Source organism: Acanthochromis polyacanthus, chromosome 2 (assembly GCF_021347895.1).
Source record: "Acanthochromis polyacanthus isolate Apoly-LR-REF ecotype Palm Island chromosome 2, KAUST_Apoly_ChrSc, whole genome shotgun sequence".
NCBI lineage: Eukaryota > Metazoa > Chordata > Actinopteri > Pomacentridae > Acanthochromis > Acanthochromis polyacanthus.
In genome coordinates, this window is record NC_067114.1 from 6,352,827 (window position 1) to 6,378,952 (window position 26,126).

General features: G+C 38.4%; 1 protein-coding gene across 1 annotated transcript in view; it reads left to right on the forward strand.

Moving 5' to 3' along the window:
* Positions 1 to 3,712: 3,712 nt before the first annotated feature.
* LOC110952640 (protein diaphanous homolog 3-like) overlaps positions 3,713 to 26,126 on the forward strand; it is a 165,909-nt gene continuing 143,495 nt past the window's right edge. Inside the window, 5 exon segments of the mRNA XM_051944694.1 lie at positions 3,713 to 4,285; positions 12,913 to 12,945; positions 13,368 to 13,550; positions 15,182 to 15,286; positions 22,154 to 22,284. Of these exon segments, the coding sequence (XP_051800654.1) occupies positions 4,163 to 4,285; positions 12,913 to 12,945; positions 13,368 to 13,550; positions 15,182 to 15,286; positions 22,154 to 22,284 (575 nt within the window). The 5' untranslated portion in view covers positions 3,713 to 4,162.

Below are 26,126 nucleotides of genomic sequence, written 5' to 3' on the forward strand. Positions count from 1 at the left end.
ACAAACCATACTCTGAGCGATGTGTTTATATTAAGTTTTGATGGTTTTGGTGATGAAAACAATTAAATGCTACTAAAAAAAATTGCTTTCTTTTGCAGTAGTAATGCATTTACACTACTGTAAAGGATCTGTGAAGGACAAATGACACTACACACAGAGTAACACTCCTAAGAGGAAACACCTGGCATGGTTTAATTACCAGTAAAATGAAACTCAGGGTCACAGCGGAGTGAAGCTATTTAACTGTAACCACAAGATGGCAGTATCTGCACACTGAAATGTTGAACCAGTGCACAATCGCCATATAGAGTTTTAGCAAGATTTAAAGCTGTTTTTATTCAGGAACACCAGCAGAAATGAACTGCTCTAGTAATCAAGCTCCATATTGAGGAAAACACTTTCCTTATTAGGTCAGGGCTTTTATGTTTCAAATCAAGAGTTTCTGCTCTCAGATTTTAATAATCATTTTGTTCAAAACAGGGAGTATTGAACATTCCTTCATTGCATAAATTGCATTATCTACTTGAATTTGTAATATAAGGTTATATTGTGCTGTTACTGGTACACACACTGCCGTAAAATGTTTTCAAAAGATGCAAAGGGATTACAAAACATATAAAATGTCTCTGCCTGTCTAAGAAGAAACATTAAAATTCTATTTCTGGCAATAAATTAAATGACAAAACATTTCAGCCTATCGGAAAACGTGTCTTATTATCCTTAAATCTCATTTTACTAACTGATGCTCTATTTTTTAGGAATTCTACCTTTTATTATTTAATCATGCTATGACAATTCACTCTTCAAACACTCATGCCAATTAAAGCACACATAATTCAATTAGAAAAAAATCTAAATCCATTTCATTTAGATGGATTATCTTGATCAGGAATGTTTGTTTTAATATCCAAGATCAATGTACATACCAATAACAGAAAAAAATAGAATTTAAATTACTTGGCCTTTGGGATTTTTGATTATATAACCTTGTGGCAGTTCTTTGACCGATATAGAAGGCTCAATATTTCATTGTCTGAGAGGATTATCGTGAGGCACAATGCCACAAGGGCTGTATTTGGCAAGATGAAGAGTGTTAACACATGGCTGGCAGTCATGTAGATGACCTTCCAGGAATTCGAGGAAAACATCTTTCAAGATAACAACATTTCAAGATGTGATATTTAAAGAAAAGTCAAATTTGATTTCATTGCTGAAGGTTTCATCCAACTGTGATGTTTAATTTCAAGCTTAGCTTCATTTTAAAGGTGCATGGAAGATATGTTTCCAGCAAATCACATACAAGCTTGTGCAAATCTCCATCTGTTTGTCAGTTTACCTATGAATGAGTATTTATCCCAGCACACTGTATTTTTGCAGACAGGCAAAGTAATAATTGGAGCGTAATTATACTCCATCACTGCTTCACTCGTCAAAGACTGATGCAAGAGATAAAACAGTTGAGAAAATTACACGAGCTACGAGATTTCAACTGAAATCTGTCTCTTGCCTCTTTTCCAAGTGGAGGCTATTTTATTTCTCTTTTTTTTTTGCTGGTAGTGAGGACATGTTCTTTCATAAAACTGTCAGTTAAAGTTGCAGTAGGTTACACATGTCCAGTTGTCACAACTTCAATGCTAAGGTCTTACAAAGGATTAAGATGGTCTCAACTGTCTGGTGGCAGAAAGACAGCGGGGAGGGTAATATTATTTGTGACTTTTTATCCCATTGTGCTCAAGAGTATACTTCCATGAGATCAAACATAACTGCTGAATATCAACATCAAGCATGTAACAACTTACAAAAAGCACTAACCAAGTCAGTCACCTATTTCATGTGGTTTATTCGCAGCATTCCACACAATGAATACATTCTCCTATAATTTATGAGCGTCACTGACAGGTGCACAAATATTTCAGAGTGGTTGGTTTTAAATTGAAGAACCTCCTGTGATACTACATGTCTTCAGAGAGAAAAATTCTTGTGTTGAGTAGAGCACATGAGAAGCGTCTCATGTGAAAGTTTCTCATAGTTGCATCACATTACCTTGTTGCTGTTTGCATCAGATGAAGTGTTGGGAATTTACTGTAGCCCCAGCTTACCTTTAAATGGGAAAACAAAGCTGAAAAGCAACAGTGTAAAGCATTTTTAGTAAACCATAAGCATCAACTTTTTTATGAAGCTAAACACTTTGTTGAATCCCTGAAATGCTACAGCAACAAAACATGCATACATTTTTCAGACTAGTTGGTAACACTAATGTTTGTTGCTGATGTTTTCCTCATCTACCATTTATTGCTTTTCAAAGGCTTACCACCTGTGCACCAATAGTAAGCCAATTAGGGCCCTTCTTATATGACTGGCTATATATAACAATTGGAATACAAAAATTTTTAGATTCATGTTGTTAAACATGAAAAAACAGATGAATTTAGATGGTAGGCCTTTAAAATTCTGAATATTCTACAATCTTGTTTAATGAATATGGAGTTTGAGAGTTACTGAGGAGTCTCCTGTCGAACGTTCCTAACAGTGTGTCAGGTTTTTTTTTTTTTTTGGCAACTATGTGTTCATTATCATGTGCCTCTTGGGTCGATCAAAGTCAAGCTGTAGTACTGGTAAATGTCCATCCATCCATCCATTCTCTATACACCGCTTTATCCTCACTGGGGTCGCAGGGGGTGCTGGAGCCTATCCCAGCTGATTTGGGCGAAGGCAGGGGACACCCTGGACAGGTCGCCAGTCTGTCACAGGGCTACATATACAGACAAAACAATCACAGTCACACCTACGGACAATTTAGAGTAACCAATTAACCTCAGCATATTTTTGGACTGTGGGAGGAAGCCGGAGTGCCCGGAGAAAACCCACACACGCACAGGGAGAACATGCAAACTCCATGCAGAAAGATCCCAGGCCCACCCCGGGATCTGAACTGAGGATCTTCTTGCTGCAAGGCGAAAGTGCCAACCACTGCCACTGTGCAGCCCACTGGTAAATGTGTAATTTTATAATTTCTGTGTGTCAATACATTATTACAGTAACCACAGAGTAACCACTTTTGAACACATTGGTGAAATTTAACCGAATATTTAAAACTTGATGCTTTGCTAGCAAATTGATTTATTTGTATATAGAAAAATGTGTATTTTTTTGTATATTTTGCCTCCCACTGACATTCTCTACATATTTGCCTGTACATATTCTATGTAAGTATTGATTCTTCCCTGGATACTAAGATATTGCACAGAAAAAAAGGTCTGTGGATATGGAAAATAACAATATTGCACAAATTCTTCCATGAGTAGAAATACTGGTCTTTCAAAAAACCAAAAAACATCTACATTGCACAGTTCATGAAGTGTAATTACTGATATTGCATTATTATTAGTATTACTTTTGTTGTTGTCATTGTCTTTGCTGTACTTGGTATTATAACTATGTGTGTTACTTATGTTATTCCTACAACTATTCTACTTAGTAGAAAGGTCGACCCCGATTAGAAAAACAATCGCACCTACGGGAGACTCAGGTTCAATAAAACGAACAAGCCTAAAATGAAGTACGACTGATTGACGGCTCCCTCGGACCAATCACAGATCGTTTCAAATGTAAATAGTGAGGGGGTGTAGCCATATGGCTTTGGATGGACCAATGGCGAGTCTATATTTGTGGCTCACTGAATGCTATTGGTCTGATTAAACATGCGGAGCAATTGTCATCATTGCGCGGGTATGTCCAAAAATTTTCCACATAAATTTATCCAGCTAACGCCTGAACTGCTGCTTGTAATGACTGCATAGCTTTCAGTTACTGAGTGGATAAAGGTGGACATTGACGAAAACTGTATGTTTCATTCAGCTTTTTTCCGTTTGTGGAAACTCGATCGTTACGTGACAGTCCACAAATTGGATTAGCGCTAAGTAAAGCCACCAGTGAATGATAGTGTAGCAGCCTTGCTAGCTGGGAGTGAAGGCTAACGTTGACGTTTAGGCTTCTCTAGCTTTGACTTGCTGTTGTATTTTGTTTCTATGCGTTAATCACAAGTAATGCTCAGCGACAGACAATTCTTTGAGTGTCGTCCTTGAACATTGCTAACATTGCGTATATTAAAAAGTTGACGTCGTAAATTCCTGCCAGCTCGCGGAGAAGTCATTAGGTTAACATGGATAGTCACAGTCAGCGGTTTGACTCCACCACAGGACGAGACGGCAAACCTCAAAAGAAGAAGGGCTTCTCCAACTACAGCAACTCATGCTACGATGAAGGAGACCGCAAACAAAAGTTTGTAAGTATGGCAGACAAGTTTACAAAGTTGCATTGTACTTTTGTGTTGCACAAAGCACTTGACTATATATATTTTTTACGTATGATATTCTCTCAGTCACTGTCTCTAATATGCACTGGGAGAGGATAAAATCTACAAAGAACAGGGAATGCAGTAACTTTTATTTTTCATAGATTGCATATCTTTGCCCTTTTCAGGATAACAAATACATGGCTCTACCTGGTAGACATGTGAAAGTGACCTTGATTGAATTAGCTCTATTAGGAATTAGTTAATTATTTCAAAATTGCCTCTCGCACCTTTGGACACACAAGCAAAAACAAAACAACAACAACAAAAAAGGTGGAGTAGTACACCAATGCTGGAGATATGCCATGAGTGAGGCACATGATGTCATGTCTGTTGCTGAGAAAATGCAGAGAATTGCAGAATATTACCCACAGTTAAGAAAACATATACAAAATAGAGTGTCTTCACGTTACAATTTTGTTTGTGAGAAATGACCTCGACTAATTATTGACTTTGCTTTGCATGTAGGAAATCAAAAGGTTAAAATTAGCACAGGGTTTAGCCAACACTAATCCATGTTTTTCCTGCTACTACAAACCAACCAGCATTCTGTCTGCCTAGCATTCGTCTGCTCTATTCTTCAAGGTGATATTGGAAGATGTTGCTACCTTGGACAAAACATTATTGTTATTACTGGGATTACTGGGAGTCTTAATTAGTGCTCTCAATTAAGGGTTCTGTTATCAGCACACGCATATCCCCCTTTCAGACAGGCGACTTATGAATGACAGATCTACTTAATGCATACTTAACCTGCGCTGACCTCGTTCTTTAGAGAGTGCTACCACACGTTATTAACTTGTTGTCAGCGTTCAGAGATTTCTGTCTACAAGTAAAGGTCTGCAGGAATAGATTTTCATTCCAGACTGTTATTATCCACTTTCACTGATGAGCTGTTGCCTAAATTTACCTGAAACACCTGTTCACCTGCTACGATGATTGTTCGGCGTCGGATGAAAGTGGGTTTGCAAAATCAGGTTGGCGGATGTGTGTTAAAACAGTCAGTTTGATTGCTAACATGTGTTTACACTGCATCACTGCTCTGTCAGTCTGAAATGGAGAAGCACGGGCATATGTTCCCTCTGTTTATACAGTTTTTAAGAATTATAAAAACTTTTGGTTATAGAGTAGTGAATCAATATTTTATAATCACTTTGCACACTGTGGTAACTCATGGTCATATTTCCACAAATGCCAAGATTGTGCATTCTACAACTGGATCAGATTGTGTTTCGTTGACTGATTGGAATGCTGATTCTTGGCAACCTGCCACATAACTTGTGGAACTTCTGATCATGGAAAGTCTCTTGACAGATTCAGCATAAATGCAAACTTGAAATAGCATTCTAGTAATAAATCTTTTATGAGTATGCACAGTGCCAATAAATAACAATAAATACCTTGTCAAAGAGGAAAAGAACAAATGGTAGTATCTCACGGCACATAATGCATAACAAAACAATCACACACACTTCAGAGCTCTGGTGTGTGTGGAAACTGAGAAGATTATAGGACCTATTTCAGCTCAGGGATGGCTTTAGTGTGCATGCAGGTCATTCATGCACGTTGTTAAAGACCATCCTCATCTATATATAGCATCCCTCATACACTTGTTGTATCTTCGGATGACAATTATTGTTGAGTTCTGATTGTTGGATCTGGCCTTAAAATACCAGTAATTGTTTAGCTCAAATCTGTCTCTCTCACTCTCTACCCCCTTTTTTTTTTAAGCCAAAAACATGTTGAAAACATACAGGTTACATCACTAGGTTGCTCTTTTATAACTGTTACTGACCATTGCTTTTGCCTGTTAGAAATGACCAACATCACCACAGTATATCAGCTGCTGCTGTCACCACCCTGTGAGGTAGTTCGACATTGTTGCTACTCTTCTGTATGGAGGTGATTTGCCATTAAAGGGCATATTATGTGCAGTGGAAAACATGTACATGCAATGTCTTAATGTTACTATGAGATTCCATTTTACTCCGTTTTATTATAGGGTAACTAAAAACCACAATGGGAGGAGTTGTGTTAATCATTTGTGATTTGTATTTAATCAGTAATTATTGTACTTGACAAGTTTTTATTTCATCAAGCATATTCCTTAATTTAATTTTTAATTAAGGAAGTTACTTTGTGGAGTGGCTTTGCAGCCAGTCACTGTGATACTCCCTGCAAGGCAGTGCTGATATGATAGGAGATTGTTTAACTGGGCAGTTGAGAGACAATAAAAATTTGAGAGAAAGACTCCACACTGACTCTCGTGTGGAGGAAAGACTTGTGGCACTTCTTTAACAGAGTCAAGTTTGTTGAAGTACTAATCATACATGTATGTGTCTGTTCGAATTGTGAAATCACTCAACCATGAAAGAAAAATCTGCCATTATTATTTATGAGGGCACTTCTGCAGGAAATGAACATTTTTAGAAGCCCATAGTGTTTAGTTTTTGAACTCTGGTGCAGAACTGTTGTTCCATTCAATGTGAGAATTGTGATAAATGTGATAAATAGTTGCAGCCCTTCACAGCATGTATCCTAAAAGTTCTAAAATAAAAAGACTAAACTTGGCAGTGTACTTATTGAATAGTCCAGATATGTTGATTAAACTTTGAAAAATCTATGCCCATGGAGGCTAGTTTTTGTGGGTTTGTCTTTAAATTTTATCTTAAAATTAACTTTTGCAAACCACAGTCACTTAAAGCTGCTGTCCGGAGTTTGAATCGCAGCGTCTCCCCAAACACTGTTGGTCCCACCCTCCCTCCCTCAGATTTTGCCCCTTTATTTGTGCACGCGCGCAGTACATGAGAGAAGTGCCCGGAGTGCTGCAGCATCTTGCCTGTTTTGCTGTTTTCCCCTCTTCTGCATTTAGTACATTTAGTAAATAATAAAAGAATTACGTTAGAATGCTGTATTGAGTCTAACTTGTCCTAATACCAAAATAACATGAATCTGCTAGGACGAACGAGTAAAGTTTCAATATGTGATTACACTCGTGTATCCCTCTCGATGACGTTGTTTATCAAACTTAGTGCATTTACGCGTGTATATGTGTTCGATTGTTTATTTATTTCTATCTAGAGTTCAGAATTGCATGACTTCTCTGACGAAGAGTATGTCCCAGACGCCCCAACAGCTTCCTCCAGAGGTCGGGCATCTAAACGAAGCCGTCAGGCGGGCTATGGAGGCCGTGGTCGGGGAGCGACGCGAGCACCCCGAGCCAAAAAACGTCCTGCAGTCTCTTGGCCTGACAAGCCGTGGGATTGGTAACTTTTCTGGAAGTTGCTGATCCCTGATGCTCTCTCCTCCACAAGCAAAACAAATGTGTGCGCGGTTGCGTAGTGCGTAGCTCGCCCACCTCTGCATGGGCTTGCTTGCTGTGCGCGTAACCGTTGATTGACAGCATGACAAAGCTGAAGCTCGAACTTGATTGGTCGGCAGCAACCGGCGCTTTTTGGAATAACATGGGGGTCTATGAGAGGAAGGCGGAGCTCAGGAATAAATTTTCATATCGCGTTATACTAACTTTATATTATAGTATCGAACTAGACTAACACATTTAAGCTTTGTTAAAAAATGATACATAAATTGAAAACAAACGGAAACTCCGGACAGCAGCTTTAAAGTGTTAGGAGTTGTATGTGGCAGTTTTCTATGTACGATTGATATGTTTGCTATTGACATGTTGGCCAGTAAATGCCTTTTAAAAAAGAGATATATCCTTCCACAATTAATGACTGACAAGCCCCATTTTAGGTACTTGCTAATCTGTTGGCCATATGTTGCTACAATCATAGCAATACTGATTTGAACAATAAGCTATTAAGTATTATTTATGCTAGTGTTGTATGAAGAAACAATATCTCACACAAGAACTTTGTTTTTGAACTGAATGAACGTGCAGTGAAATGAAAAAATAGTGTCAGTGAAAGAAAAATGTAGATCAAAGAAAAGTGAAGATTACTGCAATTCAATGTGTCCAGTTTTATGGTGAGTTGTCCCCTATGATATAATTTCACAGCTTCTAGTGTGAACTCAATCTGAGTAGACTAATGCAGGAGGATATGTGGCTAAACATTTTCATAGGTCACATTAGTGCACCTGACATTTAGTTGTTTTGTCTACATGCAGTCTCTGGGTGGCCCACACTGGTCGATAATATTGCTCTGTTTAAACTTAGGTAAATCTTACATTGCAGCACTTTGTTTTAGTCATTTTAAACATTTTTTCCTGGTCTGTATGAGTTGCATGGTCAGTAACTGAGTGGTAACTTTAGGTTTCTCTGTACCCAGCTGATGCATTTAGAGACATCTGTAAATTGTAAATTCAGAAAAAAAACCTGCGTTACTCTCACAAAATTAAAACTGCATGAGTCTCTGCATGCTCATCAGCCACGCTGTGCTACCCACACCAAAAGTAAATTCTCTGCTTATGCCTTACGAGGGAACAATGTCTTTGCTATTGGAGCATCAGCATTCTGAATTGAAACCTTAAAAAAAAACAGTGTTTTTCAGAAATGGTGCTTGATCGGCAAAGCAGCCCCTGTCTGCACAGTTTTTCAGTGCGAGGCAGCAGCAATTAAAAATAAACACGCTCCGCTTAAAACATCCCCCGCCTTATATATAGTGCCTCTAAGTGCAAGCAATAATAATATTTACTGGATGATACACCTACAAAATGATACATCTTCACTACAATAAAAAAACAGTCAGGTCAAGGTCATACACCCCAAAAGGCACATCTACATTACCAACAGGCTTAGTGTGCGCAATATGAATGAAATCCCTCAAGTAGTTTCTGAGATATGATCCAGAAACAAAATAATATTTGGAGTGCCTCACTATGACCTTGAAAATCAGGTCAAGGTCATACACCCCAAAAGGCACATCTATACTATATAGAGATGGCCTGGGTGCAATATGAATGAAATCCCTCAAGTAGTTTCAGAGATATGCTCCGGAAACGAAATGCGGCCGTACGTACATACGGACAGACGTGCCCACGCCAATATCCCCCTTCATGCCGACGGCCAGCGGGGGATAAAAACAGTGTTTTTCAGAAATGGTGCTTGATCGGCAAAGCAACTCCTGTCTGTGCGAGGCAGCAGCAATTAAAAATGATTGAGGTGTCAGATATGATAGCAAAATCTTACACCGTTTGTAATACAGCCGAAGAAGAACTACCATTTAAGTTAAAGAGACCATCTTTATGAACAAGAAAGAAATAATGTTAAAAACATTTCTCTGCACCTTTAATCCTTTTTGCATTAGTTTATTTGAGGTGTTGCACTACTGTTGTGTATGGAAACTGACAAAATGGTAATATTTATTTGGCAAGGAAAAATATGGGATGCACCTAAATTATGTGCTGGTACACTTAAATGAAAAAAAATTCGACTCAGCAGGAGAATAAATGTAAAAAGTTAGTCTGCACCGTGAGTGTGAGATAAAACGTTGCATGAGATTGTTCAGTGTCTGCTCAGCTGTCAAGGCTAACCTTACTAGCATTCTGTTGGTGATAGGAGACAACTGGTGCTCTGCCAGAACCTTCTGATAGAACTTGCACTCTAGAAATTTAATTCTGGGAGTGTGAGTTTGTAGACATTCTGGGTGAACAAAAGTCTCATGCTGAACACATCCTGCACTGAGCAGATCAGGGCAAACACATGTACTGTTACTCAAGTAAGAAATGGTGTAATGTGACGGCACTGTGCATCATTAGATTTAAGTTCCTCTTGTAATTAACCAGTTGCATTTTCAGTTTTTCTTTTCTATCAGCAGTGCATGCTTTGGGACTCCTGTTTCACATACCATTTTTTCACAAATATTTAGTGTTGAACACATGAATTAACAATACACTGCCAGAGTGGACACACTCCTAAGAATACATTATGCTCAGTTAAAGATAGTGGGAGTTGAGCGGATTTGGCTGAAAGATAGAAAATAGGCCTAAATAAATAAACGGTACAGAATAAATTTGCCTAATTAAATACTAATTTTTGAAAAGCTGAATTATAATGCAAAGTTTGTGAGAGCATGGTGAAAGTTTGCCTGTCACTTCTGAGTCACCAACCCATTGATCATCAGACAAAAAATTAAATTATTGTCAACACAAGTGTGCAACAAAGGACATGCAGGGAAAAGTTTGTAAAACAGAGGAGTCTGTAATAAGCCTATAGTGAACTGAGTTTTCCATTATTTCACTATTTGTTACTTAATGTATATATATTCACTGCAGTTTTTCACATACTGTCTGCTTTCTTTTATATTAACATTAAACATTTAGCATTTGGGCTATTAAAAAAGTTATATCATAGTTAGTTGTAGGACTGCATAAATAATCAACAATTAATCTCGATCACAATTTTAGCTTCTTGCATTTAGATGACATTGTGGGCCACAACATTGCTTACAGAAAACTCTACTGCATATCAGATCAAGTGCTTACTTAACCAGCAACCAGCCACCAGGCAGTGATCAGGATACTTTGACTTTCATTTGGAGGAACTTTCTTCCACTGTATCTACACCACTGCAGCAGCAGCAGCAGCCTGTGTGGCTGCAGTTTAGTAGAGTAAGAGAGTGAGAAACAACACAGAGCAGATGGACCAAATGAAAACCAAGAGACTGAGAGCTCATCCCTTGAAATGGATCGCCTTCTATTGTTTGGAAGTATTTTGAGTGAGTGATATTAAACAAGAATAACTCATATGCAAAAAGTACATATGACTTGGATCCTTGCTGCAAAGTTATACAACCAGCTTGTTCAATCACCTGAAAGAACGCTATAGACTGCAGTGCAATGAATGCACGAAGGCTGAGCTCAAGAATGTTGTCAGTGATACCTTACTCTGTGTCCCTGTGCTTGTCCACTCAGATACCGACTCATAGACTCTATACAGTGCTGTCAGTGTATTGAAAATGTGAAAAATGTTGATTTCTCCTTGGGCAAAATGTTTTGTTACAGTTTTATTCATACTTTGCTTCAAGAAGATGCAGTCTGAATAAGACCCAGTCTTATTTTGATGCAAATCTTCCTACATGAGCAGTAGAGGATGTAGAGGCAGTGCAATTAAAATGTTTGATCTCATTGGATCTCACTACTGATTAGCGTGATCTTGAATATCTTTTTTGCCATATTTATAGAGCTCTAGTTAGACATGTAGCTGTTTTGATTCATCTTAGTTTTGCTTAAATATATGCCTACTCGGGCATAGTTTGACAGCTGTGTGAGATTAGCTTTGACCGTTTGTCAAGCTGATCAGTGGAGCCAATTATTCCTACTGCAAACATATGATGGCTCATTTTATTATTGTTCTCTCTCGTCAACTTTGTCTCTTTCTCTTCTAGCCCATTTTGAACAAAAATGTATGTTGTTAATCTCGGAACAAGTCTTCAGGTGGACGACTTATTGACAGGTTGACTTTTTATCCTAGGCGAATTTCTAGTAATTAAATACTGATATTCTTTGAAGTTCTGTTTGGTCTGTTTTCATGCTTGAGGGAAACTGAACCTTTCGATGTCACTTTTTCATTTGGTATTCCATTGACATCATATTGAAATGTAATTTGTTCTGTTCATGTATTGATTTCCCATTCCTTATTAGGATTGTTCCTAATTACACAGCACAGATTCCAAAGTACAGATGGCAAGCTCCCAAGATGTCTACAGAGAAAAGCAAACAAACAAACAAACATAAAGTCTGTTAGAGTAGAAAAAAAACAGCAGACAAAATGTACCCAGCAGGCACTGAGCTGGTATACACTGATAACAACAGGCCAAATGCCAATGTCTTCAACCACACAGGGGATTTTTTCATAATTTGAAAACGGGGCTTGTTGAGAAAAACATTTTAGGCAATAGTTCGTGTTAATTTTGAGTCAGACACTTGGGTTCATACATTTAAACCTGGGTTTAACAGCCCACTTACCTGTGTACCACAGAAATGTTTCTTTTTTGTATGTGCAGTTTGGCACCCATCTCTTGTATGTTTGCAGGCTCCAAGGGAATGTGAAGTAGTTTGGGCAATTAATTCATGTGGATCAAAGCACTGAGTTTGCCTTTAGTATGGCCTCCCAGCAGGTTCAACTATTTCTGAAAATCTGAACGATAATCCTAAACAATCCTGATTTATCAGTCCTACTCATTTCAGATAAATGATGCCAAAGCACTGATGTGGAATCAGGAAGTGAGCAGTAGCATGTTTTGTGTGGTGTTGACTCAAAACTCGTATCGTCTTTGGCTCCACCTCAATATAAACACAATACATGTGTACATGAAAACTGTCTCTTTTTTTTCTCTTCCAAACAAATGTAATAGTATACAGACAAAACAATACCAACATTTCACATTGTGTTTATTTTTTCAAAATGTGCTGTATAGGAAGTTATGCAACACAGAATGTGAAGAAAACATTTATCTTGATTGACAATCACCCATATCTGTTCATAGTGTCAAAATAATTGCCCATAGGTTGCTGTGGAGGAAAAAAAAAGTTATGCTATTTGATGCTGTTGCTACATGTGTCTCTGATTTGTTTTTTTCTGCTCCCCACTTATAGCACTTACCCTTTAGAAACATCACAGATGATGTGGTAAGATTACTGATGTGTTTTCTTCTGATGTCCTTTCTGTTATCAGCCTCTGCAACATCTAACATCACCTTACTTGAAATAATCTAATCTGCTCATTTCTGTTGGCAGTGAAATTGGTCTTTACTGCCAAACGACGGATTCATTGACATCACAGACCACAATGCTTTCCTCGCTAACTAATGTCTTTGTTGACTCTACTTCTAGATCAGTATAGTGCTTTACTCAGCATGTGTCAAGCAGAGTATGAGCTTTGTTCATACACTATTAGCTTTCTTTTCTAACTCATCAACTGACTAATTGTTCTCTGTCTGAGTTAAGTATGCCCGTAGTCTAACACTTCCTCTGCTTCTCTCAACGTGACACTGAAAATTCTTGTGTTATTTGTTCTTATTTTAATTGTGTTTTCTCTGTTCCCTCTGCAGCTGGACAGATTTGCCAGTATCCGGATTCCGGGGAGCAAAAAAGAGCGGCCACCCTTAATGCAATCCAAACACAGCTCAAATGACTGGTCCGCTTCTTCATCATCCACCTCTCATCATTTTGAGGAACTGTCGTCCAAGATCACCTCGGAGAAAGAGATCCTGGCCTTGTTTGAAAAGATGATGGTATGTTGCTTTGTTATGATTTAAAAGTTATCTTACGTTTTCTTAGAAGTGTATCAGCTAATCGTTTGAAGCCTTCATCTGATACAAGGGTAGCCAGAGAGTGTGTGGTGAAAATATGGATTAAAACCGAAGAGAAAAAGTGAATATGGCAAAGGCATGTACTATATTTTGAAAATGTTTACTTCGATTCGACACATTTTCATTACAAATGATCATGTCAGCTTAAGAATTTGAGTAAGAAGTTGAATCTCTGAAAAGCTTGATCTCAGCGTGATTTCACAGTGTTCCAAAGAGCTTCTTGTGATGTCAAGAATGCTTCTCGTTTTTCAAGTGCCCCAAAAAATGTTCAGCGGGTTTGAGGTCAAGTGACTGTGTAGGAAGGTCTATGACAGTCAGAACTCCTTGGTTTTCTTTGGTCCTCTTGTAGTTCTTACAAATCTTTCAGGTGTCTTTGAGATCATTGTCCCACTGCAGGATGAGTCCTTCTCCACAGAGATGCAAACCAGAGGGTACAGCATGTCTTTGAAGAATGGAGTGCTTCTTCTCCTTGGTCAGAGTGTAATTGATTCGGTGCAGGTGTTCAGCTGTAGAGCTGGCAACACACCCCCAGACTTGAATCCTCCCACCACCATGTGTCACTGTCGGTCTGATGCACTGCAGTGTCATTCCCACCCCCCCGTGTGTCTCCTAACATCGACCCTCATATTTTGATTTATCAGTAAACAGGATTTTTATATTCAGTATCTACTGTGAAATTGTGATATGTATTAGCCCACCCCAAGCGATCGGCCTTAGTTCCCCCGCTGAGAAGTGATTTAGCGAGTACTACGCTTCCTCTGAGACGGCAGCTTTCTTTTGACACTCCTTTGAATGATTGAAGTATTTTGTTTATGTCTGAAGTTGCTTTTCTGTCCATCAGTGAGCAAAGCTTAATGTATTGATGTTCTGATGGTGTGCTCACTTTCGGTCTGCATGATTTTGCTTTGGATGCAACTAATTATTGCCACTTATTTGCATGTATTTATTTACTGACTGTAGAAATAATGCAGGTCCTAAATACGTATTCTTTATTTTACATGCTGTAGGCTCTTATGTTTTTACATCCTCGATCTTTCTGATTACTTACAGATTTGCATTAAACTATCTAGTCTTAGATTTCTGGTCCTAAATGATGTAATATTAAAACAAGTTCACAAACAGCCAGGCTGTTCATGCTTCACCAAATGACGACAGAATAAATCATTGTATCACAACTCAATCAAAGCAGTGTGCATCTCAGTCAAGCCAGCCACCCCCCAGACATATCTGCCTTTGAAGCCTATTATCTACTTAATTGTGGAAATATTTCCAAAATGCCAATTTGCGCAGTGATCAAAAGAAGTGAGTTTTGCTAATGCCATAATAGTGAGATGAAAAAAAAGCTTAGCATTTCATGAGAGAAGTTTAAGCTTTTTCAATAGACAGAGATTTTTTTGGAGCCAGCATCTAGTGAATTTCAGGTAATTGATGATTGCATTTTAAGGTACTTCTGCATTGGTTTTCAGTTTCAAGCTGAGGTTATTTCCATGTGATGCAAAACTTTTTTTGAAATAAGATTCAGCTCTGCCTTCTGTTTTTCTTTTCCTTTTCAGGAGGACATGAACCTGAATGAGGACAAAAAGACTCCTTTGAGGCACAAGGACCTCAACACAAAGCGAGAAATGGTCATCCAGTATATGTTCACTGCCTCTAAAACTGTGAGTTTTCAATGTAAATATATATATATCCTATTTATTCATAATTGATTAGATTTAATGTCTGGAAATGAATGTTTATGTATAGGTGTAATGTTTTTCTTAACCTGGCTTTGCTTAATTTTCGCTCGGTCACGTTTTTTATGAAAAATTATGTCTTCCATCGGCTTTGGCCTGACACACACTAGGGAGTGATTGGATTTAATTATTCACCATCAAAAATAAAGTATGTACTGTAGGTTTACAAGCTGGAGCATTCTAATTTGCCCTCAGTCCTCAGATTACTGTTATTATTATACCTCTGCTGGGAAAAATACACACGTTGTATCAAAGGTGAGAATATTTAATGGAGCTGTCAATAAATTCAAGATTGAAAAAGTTTGCAAAATATCTTAGTCATTAAATTAGGGAGGCTTTGAATTGTTAAATGATAGAGCCCACCCACCGATACTGGACGCCTGCTGCCTATTGGGCTCAACTCTGTCTTTCCCTCTTTCTCTGGTTTACTCACTCTGTCCTAAAATTTGATCAAAGTAATTTTTAGCTCTAGTATTTTACTTTACTTTGTTGTGCAACACAACAGGAGTTGTTGAATGTTTTGACTAATAGTGCATTTTAACACAACTCGGCAAAGTTTTGTATTTCGGCTTAACATTTGTGAGTGAAAGTTGAGTGAGTAGACTTTGTGTATGTGAGTTTTATTGTCATGGTTGATTGGTCCTCCTTCAAAGTTTTCAGCAGTGAGCCTCGAGCTTTTTCTTTACTCCCTCCCAAAGCAGACAGACGGATGGAGGGTGATAAAACTGTCAGTGTTTGAAGGAAAACAATTAAATGTCCAAAAAAATGAACCCTGTGGACCATTATTTCTCTGCCAGACCAAAGAGACCTTACATTGACATATCTTACCCTCAAGAAAGTCAAGGTAAGGACCACAAGTTGCAGGTGATACTCCATTAAATACTGACAATATGTACATTATTAATATAGTTTCAGTCTGGTATACTTAGCTTGAAAAATGATGAAATTATTTATGTAGTGGAAAGATCCAAGTTTTGCTGAGAACCGTCAGCACAGTACTGTAGAACACAGTATGTGCAAATGCTTTTGATTACTGCACGTAAACAAGTTACATTGTAAGATAAATACTTCCACTTTCAGTAGTTTAGTTGACATGATATAGCAATCTATTCCTTAGCCATTAGAGGCAGGAGCTAAAATGTACTGTTTCAGACGTGGGGTGAAACAAGGTGTTGCAGAAATGGACAGTGTGAGGGGAAAAATAATAAGTTTTATGAATAATAAAGCATATAGATATTATCCAGCACACCCCTGAAATGTTTTTTTTTTTTATTATTCTGCTCAACAAGTTGGCACTGTGTCCTGCAAAAAAAGTGGTGCATTTATTATATTTGTTATTACCAGACAGCCCTCCAAGTTGCCTTAGGCTGTCCATCTTTAGTTACCATGGGGACTGGCCTGTTTATGTGCCTGTATTTGTTTACCTGCATGCTACAATACTGTGGCCACTGGCCAAAAAACAGCAAATTAAAATTCTTCAAAACACCACTTTTATCACACTTGCATTTACATAAGAAGTGGTAAATTACATGTTTGCTGAAAGAATTGCAAATGCACCGGTTGAAAGTGTTTATTAGTCATCGGGGGTTCATCTTTTCCCTTTTTCAGTTTACTAATTTCTTTGACTTGAATCAATATTTCATTCTCACAAATAAAAGAAAAAAACCCCCCAAAAACACAGAAATAAGAGAAACCAAGGAACCAATTTTTTGACACACCCCTTTCAACCACATGTCTGCTTTGCCAATTAACCTTTCATACTAGATTGTAAACTGATGTATTCCACTTGCTTACACAATCAAGTGTGCTTCGAGCTTGTGGATTTGGTGGATAGCCTTCTAGAGAAACAATTTCCATGTATTTTGTTAGACAAAATAATTGCTGACCTTTGACAGTGCATTTTGTAGAAGGCGCTGTCCTGGAATAACCATTCTCCTACTTAGAGATGCCAGTGTTGATTTGTCTGCAGTGGCCCTGCTGTGTAGCGAAATTGTTCTTCACTTATTTCTGTACTTTATAACACCTAAAACGATTTTTCAGAAATAGTCTCTATAGTCTTATTTCACAAAGGCTGAGGAAGGCGACAAACTAATAGCTCATTAAAAAATACTCAATATTCTGTACCAGGGCTTAGTGTTTTTATTTTCAGTGTTATTTTGCAAATATTGCACACATTTTAGTGCACAAGCCTGTTGTTACGTACAATAAAATAGTTAGTGCTTGTAATTGTTCTCTTGTACATACCAGCTTTTGGTCCAGACTCTTCATCAGTCCATAACAATGCCTCAGCTGTCATCTGAAGTAATTCTAGTGTCAAATGATGTAGATAAAGTTGCAGGCAGCCAGCAGCAGGCCAACAAGTTGCCACTAATGCTTCTTTAATGAGAAAGACCACAAAGTCTCTGTCTGTTACCACCACATGTCGCAGTCATGGTTTGCTGCTGAAGTCCAGAGAGGTCCTAGGAAACAAAGAAGCTTGTCATCATCATTTCTCTCCAGGATGGGAGAGGCAGTTGACCATTGGGACAGAAGAGGGAAAAGAGGAGGCAGACAGACACTTTCTGTATTCTTGATGTGCAGCCAGGTAGTGATTCGCATTTTAAAATTGCGACTGCTGTTCCGCTTGCGTGATGCAGAGCAAGAGGCGCGTGAAGCAGGAGTTGATCTTGGCTGATGACGCCAAGAAAGGGTTGCAATCAAAAGCCAACATGTAAATGGTCACGACAAGGCCACATTTAAGCCATCAAACAACACTGGTGGGTTTTGCTGCTGTATGAGCACTAGATTCATACCTGATAGGAGGGGAGTGATTGGATACAGCTTGTGGTCATGAGCCAGGAGCACTGTGAGGTAAACCAGTGGTGAAGTCTATTAGAAGGTGGAGCACAAAGCAAACAGAACTTTGTCCAAGAGGTTCAAGCCGTTTACCAAGCTTTTAGGGCTGGACCCGAATATCCTGAATATCCGAATATTCGTTCGCTACGGCACTATCCGGATATTAATTTTGGTATGTGAATATTCCCCCCCACCCCACCGTCGGACGTCACCAGACGTAAAGAATATGCAGCATTACTGTCTTCCCTCCGCCTTCGGCCCACATCCGCTCATCTCGTCCTGTGATCACATAAACATATACACATATGTCGATGTGATCACCCCCTCCTCCCCCGAGACGAAAATATTCGGAGCTCGTCTCTTCCCTGCGCTTTCGGCCCATTTCGGCTCCTTCATTCGTGTTTGTAAACACCACCCAAATGGCCGGGTGGCTGCCGACTCTGACGTCACGCTTCACTTCGTTGCATAAACACAATCTTACAGGATTTATTTGGCGATGATGGCCAGTTACTATCTTATGAAGTATTTATGAGAAAATTTGAATTTCCTGTCACCTCTAAAGAATTTAATTATGTCATGAAAAGTGTTCCTGAGGGACTGAAACAATTGATGAAGTCATATACTAAAGGGCAATCTCCAAAAATAACAGAGCCAATCATTATTGATGGAATAGTTTTTAACAGTCTTAAGTGTAACAACAAATTCATTAGAAATAGCATACAACTACATGATCGAACTAAACCGGCTTGTAAAGCTTACTGGAATTCTAAATATATATTGCATTAATAATAAAATAAGAGAATTACACTGGAAAATAATACACAAAATCTATGCTACCAATTTAGCAATATCTAAATTTCTAAAAGAAAAGGATCCAAAGTGCACCCTGTGCAAACAAGAAGATGAAACAATTGTACACCTGTTTTATGACTGTCAAGTTGTTAAAGAATTCTGGTCAAAAATAGAGCTAGTAATTTTCCAAAAAACCAATTACAAAATATGTTTAAAAAGCCAGGCTATTGTAACTTACTTTACCCATCAAGATAAAAGACTAGATTATCTAGTCAATTTGTATATACTGTTAGGTAAATTTTATATACATAAATGTAAATATGGTGAGTCAAAACCTTCGATTAAAGTCTTCCAATTAGATATCGACATATACGTGAATACTTTATTAAATGTATCCCACACAAAATCTGTGAAAACTCTTGAGATAATGAGAACCTTAAAGGTTATCGATGCCTAAAATGTTTATGGTTAAAAGAGAATGTTATATATATTATAATGAATTGTACCTTGGAATTAGGCATATATGCCTATTTGTTGTCTTTTTTTCTTTTTTTGTTTTTGTTGTTCCTTTTTCTTTCTTCCTTTAAACTTATTTTATTGCAAGCTTGTATGCTATGTGTATGCATTGTAATGGGAAAATGACAAGTCTATGTAAATACAATGCAATGTAAATAAAGGAAAAAAAAAAAAAAAAAAAAAAAAAACAAGACAAGATGCTGAAGACCGGTGTTTGGGAATTCTTCAGTTTAGCTAAAGACTAAAGGAGGGCAAAATGTGGACCCGGGAGACCAGACGTACAGATCCGACTATTCGGGCCTTCTCCGCAGCCGCTGCCGCACCGCTGCACGAACCACACGAACGGATCCGAATATTCGGGCCGTCTCCTCCGCCGTCTGCGCCGCCGCGCGCACCGCACCCCATGCCGCCGCCCCCCGTCGGCCGTTATGGGGCGGAACGAATATCCGGATATTCGTCTTTAATAGGGCCCGAATATTCGGAGGCCAGAAACCACTATTCTAGCCACTCAGCATCACATGAGAGGTAAAGCGATAACTTTCCTGGCTGCCAGTCAGCATGTTCATACAGATTTGACTCATCCTATATTGGTAATAAATTTCTCTTTCTACAGGAGTTCTTTTGGTCATCACAACACACAGTCCTTGATGAATAAAGATAACTGGGGTTTTTGAGTGAGATTTTGACAGCTAATTTTATTTGTGTCAAATATTGAGGAGACTTATTATAGATGTGGGGTTGATGTGTCAGCGGAGAGGCAGACTGGACATAATTCCATTGTTTTGGCAGCCTGCGAGGGTTGGAGATTATTTATTCCCACTGATAGTGATGCAGGTTATTATCTGAGGCCTTTCATGAATCAAAAATGTATCCAATAATATGTGACATCTTGGCATTAGTGCAGCCGGATTGATAAATTGAATAAGTGCAGCTTTCTGTCACCGCCCTACCACTCTAAAGCACAAAACACTTCAGTTTGAAGTGTTTTGCTATTGTCTTGTCATGCTACAAAAAAAGCTGTATCCAGGTTTTTTTTCTCCCCCATATGCTTGTGGATTATTACGAGCGAAAGTTCATGCAGGTGCATTTCAATGAGAAACTTGTACATTTACAGCTGTGTCACTTACTGTGATTTATGTGCTGGTGAATGGAATTTCTATAAACATCAAAACCTTTAGTTCTGTTCCCTTTTATTAAGGTGCCATTTGAGACCTGCTATTGTATATGTGTATTATTGAGGTTTTCGTGTAAAATATTTGAAGGTTTGGAAAATTCCTATCACATAGAGGAATAAGCATTTATTCAGGTTTATCCACAGCATTGGCCTTGGTTAAGGATAATTAAAAAGCCTGGAAAAATGTACTGCTTAAAAGAAGTCATTTTTACCTGCAATGGAGGCCTATTTTTACATCCAAGTATGACAATATGTTGGACATAAAAGTATGCCTGTAATTTTTAAAAACTGTGTAGTGTGGAATAGTTTTTGCATGATGTATATGACTGTCATTGGTCCAGGTTTCACATCATCTGTGAATTCAGGAACACCACACTTATAATGTGGGTACAGTAGTTAAGAGTCTGTGGGTTCTGATCAGAAGCTTAAAATCCTGAGAAAACACTGCCTTCATACTAAACGATGGATTCCTCTTTGCTTGTCTACCCTGAGGCAGGCTCATACTAATGCTAATGTATAGCTGACACAGTGATGCTGTCATGTTTTATGGATGTACCTGCACTATTGCAATACACTTGAGCTGCTGTTGATTGATTAGCATTGTGTTTGAGAACACAGTAAATATACCACCATATGCTGTTCAGTGGAAGAGGCTTGTGATTTGCTTGCAACTCCGTGATAAGGGAAGCTCGTTTCATCTTGTACTGGTGATGCAGCATATGTCTGAACCTTAAATACACTGGCATTGATTGATTCGTTTCACTGTCCGTTTCCAACCGTTTTCTAACAGATGTGCAACTGTTAATATCCTGTCACTTTTAAAAGGAAAATCCACCCTGACAATGATCTGTCATTTTGTGACATGGCTAGGTTTTCAAGAAGTTCTCAAGCAGCTTAATGAGTGCTGGTGACGGTTGCATACTCCTGACAAAATTGTTAAGACTGTAAGGTTTATAAAGACACATGTGGGCAGTACTGTCCATTCTACACATTTTTTACTCTGCCAAGGAACGCAGTGGGGTTATGTGGTGATCGGCTTACGTTTGTCTTTCGGTATGCAACATTACTCAAAAACATAACAATGGATTTGGATAAAAGTTTCCAGGAAAAGTCAAAAATGACACAAGGACCACCTGATTAGATTTTGACAGTGATGCTGCTTATAGTCTGGATCTTTGTTAAGGATTTCTGTATCATTGCGAGATAGTGGCACCGCGTCACTGTAACTCTGACAACAAGTGAACGCTGTCACTTGCCTGCTGACGATTACATGATTGAGATCCTGTGACAAATTCACTGCTGCGGTCTTATCGAGACGGAAATGAAAAAACGACTGAGCAACCTTAATGGAGTACTGCGCTCTCTGAGTGCTTTTCTTGTTGCTTTTGTAACTGTTCTTATTTTTTTGGCCTCACTTTTAATCATATTTTGCATGCTGAAAATAAAGAGTTTTCTTTTTCCTTTCTGTTTTTCAGGGTAGCTTGAGAAGCAGCCATCAGATATCTCCTCAAGAATTCCTTGGTGAGCTCAAGTCAGGGGTGATGGACGAACGTCTGTTTGCCTGTCTAGACTCATTGAGAGTGTCCCTCACCAGCAACCCTGTCAGGTAGAGTACAAAATTATGGAAATGGATTTCCTCTCTGTTAAAGTGTCCTCTCTATTGTTTCTCTCGGAATTTGTTTGCTAATCAATACACCGCTTGACCTACCACATCGTCAGATCACCAAAAAATGCCATGTTTTTAATAATACTTTGTTTACATCTTATTTCTCCCATTATGACTTAAACATACATTTAATTTTCATGTGATTGTGGTCTGATCATCTGCCAAGCAGAGTGTAGTGTACGGTCATGCTTTAGGGGTGTTCCAGCTTTTAGCTATTTCAGTTGTTGATCAAGGGTTCGGAGATCATAAGCCATGGAAATTTGATGTTGTTTGACCAAAATCAATACATTTTCACATCATTTCAGAACATTGTTACATCATTACTTAGTAAAATTTCTGCTCTGTTTAATGTCTACAGCCAGGTCACCTTCTTAGAGTGGGGTTTGCAACTGCCAGCTAATTCAGTTACTGTGGCAGTAAAAGTACTCTCACCCACATTTCTCTCAGAATCATTTTCTCTGACATTTAGCATTTTTCACGCTGTCTTTCAGAGTGTGTCATTTATAAAGATGTAGCAGCAGCATCTCTGGTCATCTGTCTGTGTCTACACAGGATGCATCATGCACAATGCTGTGCTATCCAAGCAAAACACATTACAGGAGCCCTCAGAAACTGTTGCAAGTTAAAATGAGCTGACAAAGCACCTTTAGGGCTGATTAACTCTTAAAAACTGCCTCAAAATGGACTTGTTCCTGCTACAACATTATGGCTGCAAACATCCCATAAGGCAACACCCACTGTAGAGGAATGTCGTTTTTACTTTTAATCTCTTCATTCAAAAAGAATATCTGATGACATAATTGCCTATTCAATGTATGATGACCTCCACATAAATTGGAGATAATATGGTAGAGCTGGAGGGAACACTCGGCAGTTTTTTTTCTGTTCATTCAGTTAAGTCTTATAATAGTAAAGGGAATCCTGATAGCTCCAGAACTCTGGATGTATAACTATCACAATTCTGTATAGGCCAGTAGTTTAATGTCATTGCCTTCTCTGTAATCAAATTAAATCCAAACCAATAGCTCAAGAACCACTGCCTTTTTATACATATAATGTTGATTGGTTTTGCACAGATTCTGTTAAAGACGTGTAATTCTGCTGCACAGTAAATGATTTTTTGTTAGAAATCTTTGTGTTCATCATACCTGGCTACATCAGGTGTCATGGCAGTCCTATAATCTAATGCGAAGAACAGCAGTGTATGTTTTCCCACTTCTCTTTATGGGAACCTCAACCGTGTACTCCTCGAGGAAAACATCGCCGGTAGACACTGAACTTCGATGAAGTCACCACTGATAAAACAGATTGCCAGGCTCATGAATAATGACACAGTTTGGACTGGACCATAAATCTGCCTTGGCTAGAAACAGTGGGCCGACAGCAGTAACCCCTAGCTATCTTACAGCGCCATTACAGTCCTGAGTTGTGGGATTGATTTGGCAGTAAAGGCATTTTGTCTGCCACTGTTTTTGGATGCTGATCAGTGTGACTTTCTTGGCACTGATGAAGCAACTCTCGCACGTTTCCCCAATCCAATGATTGCATCCCGCAAGTATGGGCTGACAGACTTATATGCTCTCCCATCAGGCACTCTCTGGCAGAGCAGAGAGACTTCGAGGTAATTTGGAACTTCTTGCAGCTCTGCAGCCTCACCTCGCGATGCTCGCCTCTGACTCCTCTATACCTTATCCACCTGAGCTGCGCCGGCTCTCTCTCCCTTCCTGTGAAGAGAGGCCATAGTATGAGCTCACAGGAACTGCAAGGCTACAAGATGTAATTGTATTAAACGGATTTGATAAATGGATCTGACAAACAAGTGGAAATTGGTTTTTGATATTATATTAAAACTGACCTTCAGGTTTAAGGCTCCAGATTTATTTTTTTCAGTTTGACTATACAGCGGTGGAAAGTTTAACATCCCTCTTCCTTATACCAATGTGTAAGGGAAACCTTGAATGCTCTCCCCATCTCCCATAAACCTACCACCCATAAACTGCACAGAACGAGTCACAGTTGCTTAAACTGATCATACTGACAGTATTGTCATAATACAAAATATACCTACAAATGCCTTTTCTTCTTTCACTTTAGTTCATTGTTATTATTAGTTCAACGACCACTTAATTGGGAACAGCCTCAAATGTTATGCTAACTAATAGAAAAGATCAGACATGTGTTGTACTTAATCCTTTAAAAAGAGAATGATGTTTAGTTTTGACCGACACAGTCGTATTAATTAAAGCTGACAATGATGAAAATAGTCATTTCCATACATAGAAGTCGTAATTTGTTTGCATATTTATTGCTGAGTTTGCAGTTTGTGTTTAAATGGACTGCTAAGTATTTCTAATGTATTGCTCATCCCATTTACAAACAGGAGGATGGGGCTCCTGAAAGAAAAATATATCAGGATAATGTATTCTAGTACAATACAGCTGCAAAGTTCTGCCTCAGTAATGACGAAAAATAACACACACGTAGGAGTGTTTTATTTCCTATCCATGTTATGTTAAAGTAGTAGGCTATGTATTCCATTGTTTTAATAATGAATCGAATAATTTAATATTTAATTTTTAGTATTACATTTATTTCTGTCATCACTCTCATTGTGCTACCAAAATTCTGATCATTTAAATTTGAATTTGAATGGTCTAAATCACAATTTTGAATTTCAAAGTTTGAGGAAGTCACGTTAATTGTATAATATTACAAGGTACAATGTGACTTTTTAAGTGCTGCCTGAGAATCTGCTTTGATTAATTTTCTCAAAAAGACTTTTATTTTGTTGATTTGGCCAACTGTAAATATATATTTTAGTTTTTTTGTTAATATTAAAAGTAAATATGTAATCGTGTACATTATTTCACACCTGTGTCAAAATACATGAATATCTGGGCCATTTTATCTATTTAAAATACCGTAGTTTATAGAAGCAGTGTGTGTGGCTGTTGCCTGCTAGACTGATGTAATTCAGGGCTCCCTGTATAAAATGACCTTTCCTTTATTTCAGATGTCCCACATTACTGTGACTTCAGCCTCCTTCTTTTTCCATCCCTAGAGAGCCCTCCTGTAGTCAGTTACCTTGCAATCCTCGGACAACATTTTAAGTTAATTTTTTATTTCTGCTTCATAACTGCTTTAGCGGAGTGCAACGCCGCGCTGCTCTGCCTGGGAACCTTGGAGGCATTCTCCTGAGACTCTGTTAGAAGTCAAGCTACCTTAGCTGTGAAGTTAGCCAGATAAGGCGCCTCATTTTTCTCTTTGATTTATGACTGTTTTTGTTTCCCTGGGAATGGGATGATGAATTTGTTTTCTTTTTTTTAATGCTTTCCCCCTCACTCTGTTTCTTGGTGTCTTTTGGACATGATAGTCCTCAGCTCAGTATTGCTGCACTTCTTTTGCAATGTTGATAGTGAGGTGTGATTACATTGGGCTCTGATATCAGAGTGAAGAATAATTACTGTTTATTGCATGTACAAAAATTGAATAAACGTAGTATACAGTGTTTCATCCATAACTTGGGAGACTGATGTATGATATAGGAGAACATTTCAAGAAATTTAAATCGCACATGAACCAGACAGAAAAATGAGTGTTAGTTTAAGATAGACCGATACTACTACAACCATATTTTTTCTGGGTATGTTCTGGTTTTAGAACAGAGCCAGATTTCATCTTTGTCATTCAGCACTAATGAAAAATCATGACAAATGATGACACACTTTGCTGCATCTGTGACAACCACATGTGCAGATCTGCTCTGTGACTTGTGTGACAAC